This window comes from Nerophis lumbriciformis, linkage group LG32 (genome assembly GCF_033978685.3).
Source record: "Nerophis lumbriciformis linkage group LG32, RoL_Nlum_v2.1, whole genome shotgun sequence".
NCBI classification, from domain to species: Eukaryota; Metazoa; Chordata; class Actinopteri; order Syngnathiformes; family Syngnathidae; genus Nerophis; species Nerophis lumbriciformis.
Genome location: NC_084579.2, coordinates 8,035,533 through 8,051,588, shown reverse-complemented (window position 1 = coordinate 8,051,588; position 16,056 = coordinate 8,035,533). Strand labels below are relative to the sequence as shown.

At 34.2% G+C, this 16,056-nt stretch overlaps 1 protein-coding gene across 1 annotated transcript; it reads right to left on the bottom strand.

The window, feature by feature from the left end:
- Positions 1-206: 206 nt before the first annotated feature.
- Positions 207-15,973, bottom strand: prlhr2b (prolactin releasing hormone receptor 2b). The gene is made up of 3 exons (XM_061926769.1): positions 15,896-15,973; positions 7,798-8,231; positions 207-840 (listed from the first exon to the last, which is right to left on the bottom strand). Exons 2-3 carry the CDS (start codon positions 8,223-8,225, stop codon positions 207-209), a joined length of 1,062 nt encoding a protein of 353 aa, XP_061782753.1. The 5' UTR covers positions 8,226-8,231; positions 15,896-15,973.
- Between the last annotated feature and the right edge of the window lie 83 nt (positions 15,974-16,056).

Below are 16,056 nucleotides of genomic sequence, written 5' to 3'. Positions count from 1 at the left end.
CAGTGCGACTTATATATGTTTTTTTTCCTTTTTTATTATGCATTTTCGGCAGGTGCGACTTATACTCTGAAAAATACGGTAAGTCAAATGAATGACTTAACTGTAAATAAGCGTTTGGAAAAAAAAGAGTTAAAAGTGGGGCCACATGCTGACATATGCTGCAAACCATTCCAAAAAAAAGAGTCGTATCTTTTGCCGTTGCGCCGTTACAAGACCACACCTGCGGTGCGGTGATTGACGGGCACTCCGACGCGGCGGCGGCACTTGAGCATCTTCCTCAGCTCCGCTCGGAAGCGGTCGTGCAGCCAGGCGTAGAGGAAGGGGTTGCAGCAGGAGGAGGTCATGGCGCACAGGTGGCAGAGCAGCTGGATGAGCAGGAAGAAGCGCTTGTTGATGAGCGTGATGTCCACGTCCCGCAGCATGTTGAACACGTGGATAGGCAGCCAGCACGCGGCGAAGGCGAACACCAGGAGGGCCACCAAGCGGAAGATCTTCCTCTTCCGGGTTTGCTGGGCGGCGGCCCTCTCCTGCGTCCTGTGACCGGGGGCCACGCACTTCTTCAGTTTGACGCTGATGCACAAGTACGACACGAAGACGGCGGACAGGGGCAGGACGTAGGTGACCAGCAGGGTGCTGTAGGCGTACACCCGCCGCTCCCTCTCTTGGCCCAACCAGAACTCCTCGCAGATGGTGAAGCCCTCCTCTTTGAACTCCACGTGATAGGTGTGGCTCACCGCGGGGGCCACCAGGCCGCAGGACGTCAGCCAGATTCCTGCCAGGACCAAGGCGCAGGTGGTCACAGAGGTGCGCTTCTTGAGGGGGTGGACTGTCGCGTAGAACCTGAAATAATAAGGTTAATATAGCGAGCTCAACAACCATCCAAGCATCTCCTGCAAAATTGCAAGTCAAAGATCCTTTATACAACAGGAGCTCTCTGCTGTTTTTTAAGTTCCACTTCAAAAAACACTAGTCAAAGATCCTCTGTATGACGGGAGCGCTCTGCCGTTTTGAAGTTCTACTGCAAAAACTCTAGTCAAAGATCCTCTATATGAAAGGAGCGCTCTGCCGTTTTTAAGTTCTACTGCAAAAACTCTAGTCAAAGATCCTCTATATGACAGGAGCGCTCTGCCGTTTTGAAGTTTTACTGCAAAAACGCTAGTCAAAGATCCTCTATATGAAAGGAGCACGCTGCCGTTTTTAAGTTCTACTGCAAAAATGCTAATCAAAGATCCTCTATATGAAAGGAGCACGCTGCCGTTTTTAAGTTCTACTGCAAAAACGCTAGTCAAAGATCCTCTATATGACAGGAGCGCTCTGCCGTTTTTAAGTTCTACTGCTAAATCGCTAGTCAAAGAGCCTCTATATAACAGGTGTGGTCTGCTGTTTTTAAGTTCTACTGCAAAATTGCTAGTCAAAGATCCTCTATATGATTCGAGCTGTCTGCTGTTTTTAAAGTTCTACGGCAAAAATGCTAGTCAAAGATCCTCTATATGACAGGAGCTCTATGCTGTTTTGTAAATTATACTGCAAAAATGCTAGTCAAAGATCCTCTATATGGCAGGAGCGCTCTGCCGTTTTTAAGTTGTACTGCAAAAACACTTGTCAAAGATCCTCTATATAACAGGAGCGCTCTGCCGTTTTTAAGTTCTATTGCAAAATTGCTAGTCAAAGATCCTCTATATGATACGAGCTGTCTGCTGTTTTTAAAGTTCTGCGGCAAAAATGCTAGTCAAAGATCCTCTATATGATACAAGCTGTCTGCTGTTTTTAAAGTTCTACGGCAAAAATGCTAGTCAAAGATCCTCTATATGACAGGAACACTGCTGTTTCTTTTAAGTTCTACTGCAAAAACACTAGTCAAAGAACGTTTATATGACAGGAACCCTCTGCCGTGTTTAAGTTCTACTGCATAAACGCTAATCAAAGATCCTCTATATGACACTCTGCTACTTTTTTAAGTTCTACTACAAAATTGCTAATCAAAGATCCTCTATATGACAGGAGCACTCTGCTGTTTATTTTTTGCAAAAACACTAGTCAAAGAACGTTTATATGACAGGAACCCTCTGCTGTGTTTAAGTTTTACTGCATAAACGCTAATCAAAGATCCTCTATATGACAGGAGCGCTCTGCTGTTTTTAAGTTCTACTGCAAAATTAGTAGTCAAAGATCCTCTATATGATACGAGCTGTCTGCTGTTTTTAAAGTTCTATGGCGAAAATGCTAGTCAGAGATCCTTTATATGGCAGGAGCGCTCTGCTGTTTTATTTTTAAGTTCTACTGCAAAAACAATAGTCAAAGAACGTTTATATGACAGGAACCCTCTGCCGTTTTTAAGTTCTACTGCATAAACGCTAATCAAAGATCCTCTATATGACACTCTGCTATTTTTTTAAGTTCTACTACAAAATTGCTAGTCAAAGATCCTCTATATGGCAGGAGCGCTCTGCTGTTTTGTTTTTTTGCAAAAACACTAGTCAAAGAACGTTTATATGACAGGAACCCTCTGCTGTGTTTAAGTTCTACTGCATAAACGCTAGTCAAAGATCCTCTATATGACAGGAGTGCTCTGCCGTTTTTAAGTTCTACTGCTAAATCGCTAGTCAAAGATCCTCTATATGACAGGAGCGCTCTGCTGGTTTTTAAAGTTCTACTGCAAAAACTCTATTCAAAGATCCTCTATATGACAGGTGCGCTCTGCTGTTTTTAAGTACTTTTGCAAAATTGCTAGTCAAAGATCCTCTATATGATACAAGCTGTCTGCTGTTTTTAAAAGTTCTACGGCAAAAAAACTAGTCAAAGATCCTCTATATGACAGGAGCTCTATGCTGTTTTGTAAATAATACTGCAAAAATGCTAGTCAAAGATCCTCTATATGGCAGGAGCGCTCTGCCGTTTTTAAGTTCTACTGCAAAAACACTTGTCAAAGATCCTCTATATAACAGGAGTGCTCTGCCGTTTTTAAGTTCTACTGCAAAAACACTTGTCAAAGATCCTCTTTATGACAGGAGCGCTCTGCCGTTTTTAAGTTCTATTGCAAAATTGCTAGTCAAAGATCCTCTATATGATACGAGCTGTCTGCTGTTTTTAATGTTCTACGGCAAAAATGCTAGTCAAAGATCCTCAATATGATACGAGCTGTCTGCTGTTTTTAAAGTTCTACGGCAAAAATGCTATTCAAAGATCCTCTATATGGCAGGAACCCTCTACCGTTTTTAAGTTCTACTGCATAAACGCTAATCAAAGATCCTCTATATGACACTCTGCTGTTTTTTTAAGTTCTACTACAAAATTCCTAGTCAAAGATCCTCTATTGGGCAGGAGCGCTCTGCTGGTTGTTTTTTTTGCAAAAACACTAGTCAAAGAACGTTTATATGACAGGAACCCTCTGCTGTGTTTATGTTCTACTGCATAAACGCTAATCAAAGATCCTCTATACGACAGGAGCGCTCTGCTGTTTTTAAGTTCTACTGCAAAATTAGTAGTCAAAGATCCTCTATATAATACGAGCTGTTTGCTGTTTTTAAAGTTCTACGGCAAAAATGCTAGTCAGAGATCCTTTATATGGCAGGAGCGCTCTGCTGTTTTGTTTTTAGGTTCTACTGCAAAAACACTAGTCAAAGAACGTTTATATGACAGGAGCGCTCTGCTGTTTTTAAGTTCTACTGCAAAATTAGTCGTCAAAGATCCTCTATATGATACGAGCTGTCTGCTGTTTTTAAAGTTCTACGGCGAAAATGCTAGTCAGAGATCCTTTATATGGCAGGAGCGCTCTGCTGTTTTACTTTTAAGTTCTACTTCAAAAACAATAGTCAAAGAACGTTTATATGACAGGTACCCTCTGCTGTGTTTAAACACTAATCAAAGATCCTCTATATGACAGGAGCGCTCTGCTTTTTTTTATTTAAGTTCTACTACAAAATTGCCAGTCAAAGATCTTCTATATTAGCTTCATCATGCATGTGAAAGTTAAAGAATTAGCTCCACTTGTATTTTACTTTTTCTTCAACTTCTCTGGCCGTTCTTTTTGACATGGAAGTGAAGAAAACCTGCAATGCACTTTGCAATGAAATCAGACATTTTTAGGTCAACTTCTTTTTCCACTTGTGTGACGACTAACTGCGTCAACTCCAATCTGCAGAGACGTTTATGTGGCTGCAAAATAGTCCGCTTTGAACGCCAAACTGCCATAGAAGTGGAGTGATTTACAAGATGACACGCCAGGCAATTTACAGAATATTATATATATTCATGTTATTTATGCACAAAAGCATATTTATAACTTCTAATTAGTGGACTGTATAGCTGAGCTGACAGGCAGTGGAAAGCAAAAGCAAGACTATGCAACAAAAACAACAACAAAAAACCTCCTGCTGTGCTGATTTGCATGCAGAGAAGTATAGACTCCATTTATATTCCCTTTTGTCCACAATGACAAAAGATGTTAGGGTGTCAAAGAAGGTTATAAAAATATAATAAATTGATAACAAAAGGAATATTGGCTTTGTCATTGCTCGGCCTTGAGCTGAGTCGAGGATTGGCAGAAGCATTGATTTTCAGTTCCTGGTTTTTTTTTGGTTTTTTTTTAAAGAAAAACGGGACAAAAATGCCATCTTATTAAAATTCCCACTTAAAGCGAGACGAGTGAGTGTTGATGACACAGCTTTTGCATCAGTTGATATTCTAGTTTCAAGCATGTTTTACTCAATATAGGTCATCAAATCTCAGCAACAAGCTGTAATATCTTACTGAGATCATTTAGGACCAAAACACTTAAAACAAGTAAAACAATCCAACATAAAATCTGCTGAGTGAGATCAAACAGAAAATAAGCAAATATCACCCTTATTTGAGATATTTAATCTTACTTAGAGTTCAGTTTTTGCAGTGTAACACTTACAATATTGATAACAAACTCATAAAATCATAAATTGAAAAACTTTCTGATAAAGCAAGAAGGGTCCAGCTAGCTCTTATAAGGGTACGCAGCATGGAGCGCTAGACGAGACACAGAGCCGCCATCTTGGAGTGGTGATCCGCTCCACTCAGTGCAATTCATTTGGCAGCACCAATGAACTGTCAGCACATTTAATTCATCTTACCTCACTGAATACCACTGATTTTCACGCATTTTTTTTGTCATACGTGTAGCTATGATATAGGACACATGTTTTATTATTCATAGTTTGCTTAACAGTAATAGAATATTCTTATATGCTATAAGTGACCAGACGTCTGAGATCAAAACTGGGAATATAATCCCAGAGAAGGGGGAAAAAAAACAGTCAGCTATTTTTAAGGTTATATATACATGCGTATATCTTACATAAACAATGTATGAATACATTAGATATCTATATATATCTTAGGGACCTATAGATTGTAGTTTATTCTGTCTTGACACTTTGTATTGATATTTTCTATTACATTCTTCCCTTAAATGATCATGTTTACAGTAAAAAAATGTATATGTATTTTTTATGTATGTCGCTTTGGATAAAAGCGTCTGCCAAATACTTCAAACATAAACATATATAAACACCAGCAGCAGCGGTGGTTGTGCCCAGGAATCATTTTTCGTGATTTAACCCCCAATTCCAAGCCTTGATGCTGAGTGCCAAGCAGGGAGGTAATGGCTCCCGTTTTTATAGTCTTTGGTATGACTCGGGCGGGGTTTGAACTCACAACCTACCGATCTCAGGGCGGACACTCTAACCCATACTTGCCAACCTTGAGACCTCCGATTTCGGGAGGTGGGGGGTGGAGCGGGGGCGTGGTTGGGCGCGGGGCTAAGAGGGGAGGAGTATATTTACAGCTAGAATTCACCAAGTCAAGTATTTCATATATATATATATATATATATATATATAAGAAATACTTGACTTTCAGTGAATTCTAGCTATATATATATATGTATTTTATTATATATATTTTATATATATATATATATATATATATATATATATATATATATATATATATATATATATATATATATATATATATATAAATAAAAGAAATACTTGAATTTCAGTGTTCATTTATTTACACATATACACATACATAACACTCATCTACTCATTGTTGAGTTAAGGGTTGAATTGTCCATCCTTGTTCTATTCTCTGTCACTATTTTTCCAACCATGCTGAACACCCTTTCGCAGGTACCCAGAAAGGTTTCGAGTACCACCAAAAAAAACTGAATCTCTGAAGACAGTATAAAAATCTGTGTTAAAGGTGCACAAATACTGTTTGTATAATAAGCATGTTTATTTTTTAAATGAGGGTTAGGAGTTCAGTACTAAAAAAAGAAAAGAATGTGGCTTAAGTACAGTTTTTTAATTGAGCTGCTGCATTTTTTGGTTGGGTTGTTTAATTATTTTGAGTAACTTCTATACATTTCTAAAAGGGGAATAATGTAATAGACTGATCTATGTTTGTCTGTTGCCATCTCCTGGTGAATGTTGGCTATAGCGTGCTGGGGTTACTTTTTGGTTGGCCAACGATTTACGTGGTGTTGCGCACCTGACGTCACTCAGGTCCGCATGGAGCTGGAGGGGGCGTGGCTTCCAGCTCCGCCCGAATTTCGGGAGATTTTCGGGAGAAAATTTGTCCCCGGGAGGTTTTCGGGAGAGGCGCTGAATTTCGGGAGTCTCCCGGAAAATCCGGGAGGGTTGGCAAGTATGCTCTAACCGCTAGGCTTATCGACTACGGCGTCAGCACGGACTACAGTAGCGGACTTGCGCAAATTTTCAGGACTTATGCAGATCTCAAATACAGATCAGGAAGTACCATAAGGTAGCAAAAGTTGGTTTTGCGTAATATTGTGAAACAAAACGCCAGATAATATGTCTGCTAATGGGTGCTATTTTGCGGTCCTTATACACACACCATAGTAATACTCGTACCTCTGACTACGGTAGCCGTAATGCACCGACAATCCATCAAGCGGTGCGGCTTCAAAATCGTACTAAAACATTTTGACAGATTTTTGAGTGCCATGTGTAATGTTCTTTATTTTCAATGGAACATTTAAAGTTTTGGTGTTGTTTACTGGCCTCATATTGCAGCCTACACGTATCTCTTATGTGTGACTGCCATCTACTGGCCACACTTATCATTACACCATGTACCAAATAAAATTGTTTCGAGGTCGGTAAGCACAACCAGAATTATTCCGCACCGGGTTATAAGGCGCACTGTCGATTTTTGAGAAAATGAAAGGATTTTAAGTGCGCCTTGTTAGAATCATTGCTTCTAAATTATCGCAAAAACTTTGTATTACATTGAGTTCCTAGCAGGGGGACGGGAGCTGTCTTTGAAACCTACCGAGAAGAATGCTCGTAAAACTCCACTGTGTAAGGGGGAGAGCCACATGAAGGGTTTTCTCTCATGTATGGTAATCAACAGAAAGATATTGTTCTAACCCAAGGACTTCAAAGCGGACAGATGGCAGGATCTGCCCAATTTCCAGGCGAACTCTTTTTGAAGTATTTTACGAACTCTCTTTGAACTGTTTTATGGAACTATTTTTGAACTATTTAACGACCTCTTCTTTTGAACTATTCTGTAACCAAAGGCAACGCTGTTTACGACCCACTTCCCTCTGGAAGTGGAAGCGGTGGTCAGGTGGACTCAATATATTGAGTCCAAATTGAATTATGTCTGTTTAATTCTTTGCCTCTGGTCTTGTTTAATAAATGTCATCAGGGTTTGAACCTGACACGCCTTATAGTCCGAAAAAGACGGCACTAATGGCAAACCAAGGTGAAGTGGACCACGCCTGGAGTCACCCACCTGTCCACAGCAATGGCGGTGAGCGTGAAGACCGACACGTAGACGGTCACGGGCTGGATGAGGAAGACCAGGTAGCACACGAAGCGTCCGAAGACCCAGCCGTGGGGGTTGAAGGCGTAGGCCAGCGTGAAGGGCACGCACGCCACGCACATCAGCATGTCGGAGAAGGCCAGGTTGCCGATGAAGAAGTTGGTGGCGTTGTGCATCTTGCGCGCCCGGCAGATGACGTAGAGGAGCAGGTAGTTGCCGAAGACGCCCACCAGCACCAGCAGCACGTAGCAGGGGATGATGAGGGGCTTGAACGTCTGCAGCAGGGCCACGTCGGCGAACTGGGAGCTGCGGTTGCCGGCGGCGTCGTTGCCGTGCACCGCCACCTCGTAGATGACTTTGTGCGCGCTCGCCAACACGTCGCTGTGGTTGGCCTCCATTCCAGCCTGTTGATGGGAGGGGAAGTCATTTGAACCAACCCCATTAATGACCAATACATCCTTGCTGGTATTCACTCTTATCCCCAGCTCCTACGCTCCAAAGAACAGAACGTATTTACGCCTTCATACCATTCATTGTGTTTAAAGAAAAATACGTTGTTTTTTAGATAATTTTTATGCAATAAACAAAAATCCTAAAAACTTAATTACATTTTTTGATCATTTTTAAATGCCATTTTTTGTGTGTAGAAAAAACTAAATAAACAACTTTCTACATTTTTAAAAAATAATATTTCTGAAATAAATAATTTTAAATAACTTTGGTCATTGTCTAATGAAAAATAGTATATATAATGTGAAGTATGCACATTTTGTTAAACATTTTTTTTATTGAAAAAATAACCCACAGACTGTGTTTTTAAACATATTTTTCTAAATATTATTTGTAAAAAAAAAAAAAAGACTTCAACATTTTTCTTGTAGATATTTTTATATTTTTGTGTATGGGAAAAAAACACCTTTGTTTTTTTAAATATTTTTAATGATATATTTTGTAAAAACAAAAAACCTAAATACTTTTTTTTCCTTCTATATAATTTTGATCACATTCTTGTGTTTAAAGAAAAATACTTAGTTTTTTAGATAATTTGTTTTTTTTAAATGCAATAAACAAAAATCCTAAAAACTTTATTACATTTTTGGATCATTTTTAAATGACATTTTTTGTGTAAAAAAATAAATAAATAAAAAAGACTTCAACATTTTTTTGTACATATTTTTATATTTTTGTGTATGGGGGAAAAAAAAAAGTTTTTTAGATATTTTTAATGATATATTTTGTAAAAACAAAAAACCCTAAATACTTTTTTTTCCTTCTATATAATTTTGATCACATTCTTGTGTTTTTTAGATAATTTGTTTTTTTAAAATGCAATAAACAAAAATCCTAAAAACTTTATTACATTTTTGGATCATTTTTAAATGACATTTTTTGTGTAAAAAAATAAATAAATAAAAAAGACTTCAACATTTTTTTTGTACATATTTTTATATTTTTGTGTATGGTGAAAAAAAAAATGTTTTTTAGATATTTTTAATGATATATTTTGTAAAAACAAAAAAAACCTCAATACTTTTTTTTCTTCTATATAGTTTTGATTACATTTTTGTGTTTAAAGAAAAATACTTTGTTTTTTAAAATAATTTGTTTGTTTTTTATGCAATAAAAAAAAATCCTAAAACGTTATTACATTTTTGGATCTTTTTTAAATGAAATATTTTTGTGTAAAAAAAAAAAAAAAAAAAAAAACAACAACAAAAAGAACAAATTTCTACATTATCTTTATTACAGATTTTCTTTATTGCTGAGATATTTTTTCCTAACATTCTTGGGTAAAAAAAAAAAAACATGGATACTTTTAGATACTTTTTTGTGATGTTTTTTTTTTTGGTAAAGAACTACAAATAATCAGAGTATTTGTACATTTCTTATTGGACAATACGTCGCTGTGGTTGGCCTCCATTCCAGCCTGTTGATGGGAGGGAAGTCATTTGAACCAACCCCATTAATTACCAATACACCCTTGCTGGTATTCACTCTTATCCCCAGCTCCTACGCTCGAAAGAACAGAACGTATTTACGCCTTCATACCCCAACAATATATAGCCCAAGTGTCTTTTTCGCAAATGTCAGCCGGCGCTGCGTCAACAAGCTGTAAGTGTTTTTAAAAACGGATCCATAAAGGGGCAATTATGCATCACAGTGGAATACTTTTGTCTGTACTGTACGACTTTACATCAAGGGTTTTTTGATTGATTGATTGAAACTTGTAGTAGTAGATTGCACGGTACAGTACATATTCCGTACAATTGACCACTAAATGGTAACACCCCAATAAGTTTTTCAACTTGTTTAAGTCCACGTTAATCAATTCATGATATGTCAACGTCCTACGGAGCGTACAGTTTTTACCGTAAAATCGATGGTTGTTGTTATTTTTTGCAGTGTGTTACTGCCACATATGTCCCCCGGGCCTTGAGTTTGACACCTCTGCTTTAGATAGTAACTCACAATGAAGAAATGACACTCACTAATTAAACAGACATGTACAGCTAAAACAAATATGATCTAAGGCTATCCAATGATTTTTAGTGAGATAAAAAATATATATAAATTAGTGCTATCCAATGATTTTTAGTCGGATTAAAAAATATATAAATCAGGGCTATTCAATGATTTTTAGTCAGATTCAAAGATATATAAATTAGGGCTGTCCAATTATTTTTAATCGGATTAAAAATTCTCTCTGAGCTGCCACCTTAACGTGGTAGAGGAGTTTGCGTGTCCCAATGATCCTAGGAGCTATGTTGTCCGGGGGCTTCCATGCCCCCTGCTAGGGTCTCCCAAGACAAACAGGTCCTAGGTGAGGGATCAGACAAAGAGCAGCTCGAAGACTTCTATGGAAATGCAAGAACCGAGACTCAGATTTCCCTCGCCCGGACGCGGGTCACCGGGGCCCCCCTCCGGAGCCAGGCTCGGAGTTGGGGCACGATGGCGAGCGCCTGGTGGCCGGGCCTGTCCCCATGGGGCCCGGCCGGGCACAGCCCGAAGAGGCAACGTGGGTCCCCCCTCCAATGGGCTCACCACCCATAGCAGGGGCCATAGAGGTCGGGTGCAATGTGAGCTGGGAGGTGTTTAGGGCATGTCCGACCGGTAGGAGGCCACGAGGAAGACCCAGGACACGTTGGGAAGACTATGTCTCCCGGCTGGCCTGGGAACGCCTCGGGATCCCCCGGGAGGAGCTGGACGAAGTGGCTGGGGAGAGGGAAGTCTGGGCTTCCCTGCTTAGGCTGCTGCCCCCGCGACCCGACCTCGGATAAGCGGAAGAAGATGGATGGATGGATGGATGGATGGGATTAAAAATTATATACTGTAAATTAGGGCTACCTAATGATTTTTAATCAGATTAAAAAATATATAAATTAGAGCTATCCAATGATTTTTAGTCAGAATAATAAATATATAAATTATGGCTATCTAATGATTTTTAATCAGATTAAAAAATATATAAATTAAGTCTATACCATGATTTTTAGTCAGAATAAAAAAACATAAATTAGGGCTATCCAAGGATTTTTAGTCAGATTAAAAAATATATAAATTAGGGTTATCCGATGATTTTTAATCAGACTAAACAATATATAAATTAGGGCTATCCAATGATTTTTAGTCAGAATAATAAATATATAAATTAGGGCTATCCAAAGATTTTTAGTCACATTAAAAAATATATAAATTTGGGCTATCCAATAACTTTTAATCATTATAAAAAAATGTATAAATTAGGGCTATCCAGGGATTTTTAATCAGATTAAAAAATATATAAAGTAGGGCTATCTAATGATTTTTAATCAGATTAAAAAATATATAAAGTAGGGCTATCTAATGATTTTTAATCAGATTAAAAAATATATAAATTAGGGCTATCTAATGATTTTTAATCAGATTAAAAAATATATAAAATAGGGCTATCCAATTATTTTTAGTCAGATTAAAAAATATATAAATTAGGGCTATCCAATAATTTTTAATCATTATAAAAAAATATATAAATTAGGGCTATCCAGGGATTTTTAGTCGGATTAAAATAATATATAAATTAGGGCTATCCAATGATTTTTAATCAGATTAAAAAATATATAAAGTAGGGCTATCTAATGATTTTTAATCAGATTAAAAAATATATAAATTAGGGCTATCTAATGATTTTTAATTAGATTAAAAAAATATATAAAATAGGGCTATCCAATTATTTTTAGTCAGATTAAAAAATATATCAATTAGGGCTATTAAAGGATTTTTAGTCATATTAAAAAATATATAAATTAGGGCTATCCAATTATTTTTAGTCAGAATAATAAATATATGAAATTGGGGCTATACAATTATTTTTAGTCAGAATAATAGATATATAAATTAGGGTTATCCAATGATTTTTAATCAGATTAAGAAATATATAAATTAGGGCTATCCAAGGATTTTTAGTCAGATTAAAAATATATAAATTAGGTCTACACAATGATTTTCAGTCAGAATGAAAAAATATATAAATTAGGGCTATCCAATAATTTTTAATCAGATTTAAAAATATATAAATTAGGGCTATCCAATGATTTTTAGACATAATAAAATATATATATAAATTAGGGCTAGCCAATGATTTTTAGTCAGAATAATAAATACGTATATAAATTAGGGCTATCAAAGGATTTTTAATCAGATGAAAAAAATATATAAATTAGGGCTATCCAATGATTTTGAATCACATTAAAAAATATATAAATTAGGGCTATCCACTGACTTTTAGTCAGATTAAAAAATATAAAAATTAGGGCTATCCAATGATTTGTAGTCAGAATAATAAATATATAAATTAGGGCTATCCAATGATTTTTAGTCAGAATAATACATATAAAAATTAGGGCTATCCAATGATTTTTAGTCAGAATAATACATATATATAAATTAGGGCTATCCAATGATTTTTAATCAGGATAAAAAAATATATAAATTAGCGCTATCTAATGATTTTTAATCAGATTTAAAAATATACAAATTAGGGCTATCCAAGGATTTTTAGTCAGATTAAAAAATATATAAATTAGGGTTATCCAATGATTTTTAATCAGATTAAAAAATATATAAATTAGGAATATACAATGATTTTTAATCAGATTAAAAAATATATAAAATAGGGCTATCCAATTATTTTCAGTCAGATTAAAAAATATATATATTAGGGCTATACAATGATTTTTAATCAGATTAAAAAATATATAAAATGGGGCTATCCAATTATTTTTAGTCAGATTAAAAAATATATAAATTAGGGCTATCCAATGATTTTCAATCAGATTAATCAGAGTTTATGACAGGACATGATTATATACATTTAGCATACTGATTGTTTAAGCTCTCTAAATAAAATGAAAATGAAAATCAAGATAAAACATACTTTTGTTGTCTGTCCCTTCGCTATGTCTCTTGCAAGTCCCTCTGAACTGGGCTCGAGGCTGAAGAAACTGCTATTTAAAACAGCATGACTCTTATTTTGACATCTTTTGTTGAGAATTCTGTGACTGTCACACAATGTGGACTTGTGTATCGAAATGTGTGATCCATTTGATCTACTTTTGTTGTATAAAAATAAACAGTTTGAAAAATAATTAAATGTAATAATAAATCTTACAATAATTTAAAAAAAAAAGAAATATCTCTGAAATAAATAATTTAAAATGACTGTGGTCATTGTCTAATGAAAAATAGTATACATAATGGGATGTATGTACATTTTGTCTATACAATTTTTTGTTGGAAAAACAACCCACAAACTGTGTTTTGAAACATATTTTTCTTAATATTTTTAGAATATTTTTGTGTTTGGGAAAAAAAACTTAGTTTTTTTAGATACTTTTTTTAATAGTATATTTTGTAAGTTTTTTTAGATAATAATTTGTTTGTTTTGCAATAAACAAAAATCCTAAAAACCTTATTACATTTTTGGATCATTTTTAAATGCCATTTTTTTTGTGTAGAAAAAACAAAATAAACAACTTTTTACTTTTTTTTTTACTACAGATTTTTTTTACTTCCGAGATATTTTTGAAATAATATTTCTGAAAAAAATAATTTTAAATAACTTTGGTCATTGTCTAATGAAAAATCATATACTGTATATATAATGTGAAGTATGTACATTTTGTATATACAATTTTTTTATCGAAAAAAGAACCCACAGACTGTGTTTTTAAACATATTTTTCTAACTATTATTTGTAAAAAAAGACTTCAACATTTTTTGTACATATTTTTATATTTTTGTGTATGGGGAAAAAAACCTGCTATATTTTGTAAAAACAAAAAACCCTAAATACTTTTTTTTTCTTCTATATAATTTTTTATTATATTTTTGTGTTTAAAGAAAAATACTTAGTTTTTTAGATAATTTGTTTTTTTTATGCAATAAACAAAAATCCTAAAAACTTTATTACATTTTTGGATCATTTTTAAACGCCATTTTTTTTTGTAGAAAAAAACAAAATAAACAACTTTCTACATTTTTTTTACTACAGATTTTCTTTACTTCCGAGATATTTTTTGAAATAATATTTCTGAAATAAATCATTTTAAATAACTTTGGTCATTGTCTAATGAAAAATAGTATATATAATGTGAAGTATGTACATTTTGTTAAACTTTTTTTTTTTATTGAAAAAAGAACCCACAGACTGTTTTTAAACATATTTTTCTAAATATTATTTGGAAAAAAATAAAAAAGACTTCAACATTTTTCTGTACATATTTTTATATTTTTGTGTATGGGAAAAAAACCTGCTTTATTTTGTAAAAATAAATTGTCATTGTCTAATGAAAAATAGTATATATAATGTGAAGTATCTATATTTCGTATGTACACTTTTTTTTTATTGAAAAAAGAACCCACAGACTGTGTTTTTAAACATATTTTTCTAAATATTATTTGTAAAAAAAAAAAAAGACTTCAACATTTTTCTTGTAGATATTTTTATATTTTTTTGTATGGAAAAAAAACCTTTGTTTTTTAGATATTTTTAATGATATATTTTGTAAAAACAAAAAACCCTAAATACTTTTTTTTCCTTCTATATAATTTTGATTACATTTTTGTGTTTAAAGAAAAATACTTAGTTTTTTTAGATAATTTGTTTTTTTTAAATGCAATAAACAAAAATCCTAAAAACTTTATTACATTTTTGGATCATTTTTAAATGACATTTTTTGTGTAAAAATAAAAATAAAATAAAAAAGACTTCAACATTTTTTGTACATATTTTTATATTTTTGTGTATGGGGGAAAAAAACTTTGTTTTTTTAGATATTTTTAATGATATATTTTGTAAAAAAAACAAAAAAAAACTCAATACTTTTTTTTCTTCTATATAGTTTTGATTACATTTTTGTGTTTCAAGAAAAATACTTTGTTTTTTTAGATAATTTGTTTGTTTTTTATGCAATAAACAAAAATCCTAAAAACGTTACTACATTTTTGGATCATTTTTAAATGAAATGTTTTTGTGTTAAAAAAAAAAAAAAAAAAAAAAAAAAAAGAACAAATTTCTACATTATCTTTATTACAGATTTTCTTTATTGCTGAGATATTTTTTCCTAACATTCTTGGGTAAAAAAAACAAAACATGGATACTTTTAGATACTTTTTTGTGATGTTTTTTTTTGGTAAAGAACTACAAATAATCAGAGTATTTGTACATTTCTTATTGGACAATATTAAAATATGATGAGTTTTAAATAATATTACATGAAATAAATATGTATATAATATTTAGCAAACTATTTTGAAGCTGCATTACTAGTTTTATTTATTTTTTTATATTACTAGTTTTAGTACTAATCCCTGCAGACAATGTTTAAACCCCAACAGTAATGCTTGTATTTGTTACATTAATAAAACATGGCATGTTTACACTTGCACAATTCAACATGTCCAAAAAGGAGGAGAAAGAAGCAGAGCTCATTTCCAGCAATTACTGCTAGTTTTCAAATATTGAAGTGAAGTGAAAAAAGAAAAAAGGGTGTATCCTGAGTAAAAAAAAGGGCAGCACTTAGCAACTTACCTTTGTTTGGCACGAAGAACAGACCTTCGTCTTCTGTGTGTTCCTCTGCTGTCTGTGGTTGAGAGTGAGAAGGAGGGGAGCCTGCAGGAGGGAGGGAGGAAAGGAAAAAATCCATGGGAATGGCAGCTCGCCAATGAGAAGATAGGATCGCTGAAGATTAA

Excerpts from the sequence above, each read along its gene's own strand:
- prlhr2b (XM_061926769.1), bottom strand. The coding sequence starts at position 8,225 with ATGGAGGCCAACCACAGCGACGTGTTGGCGAGCGCGCACAAAGTCATC. Across the intron at positions 841-7,797 it reads ACCGCCATTGCTGTGGACAG|GTTCTACGCGACAGTCCACC; the intron begins GTGGGTGACTCC and ends TTATTATTTCAG.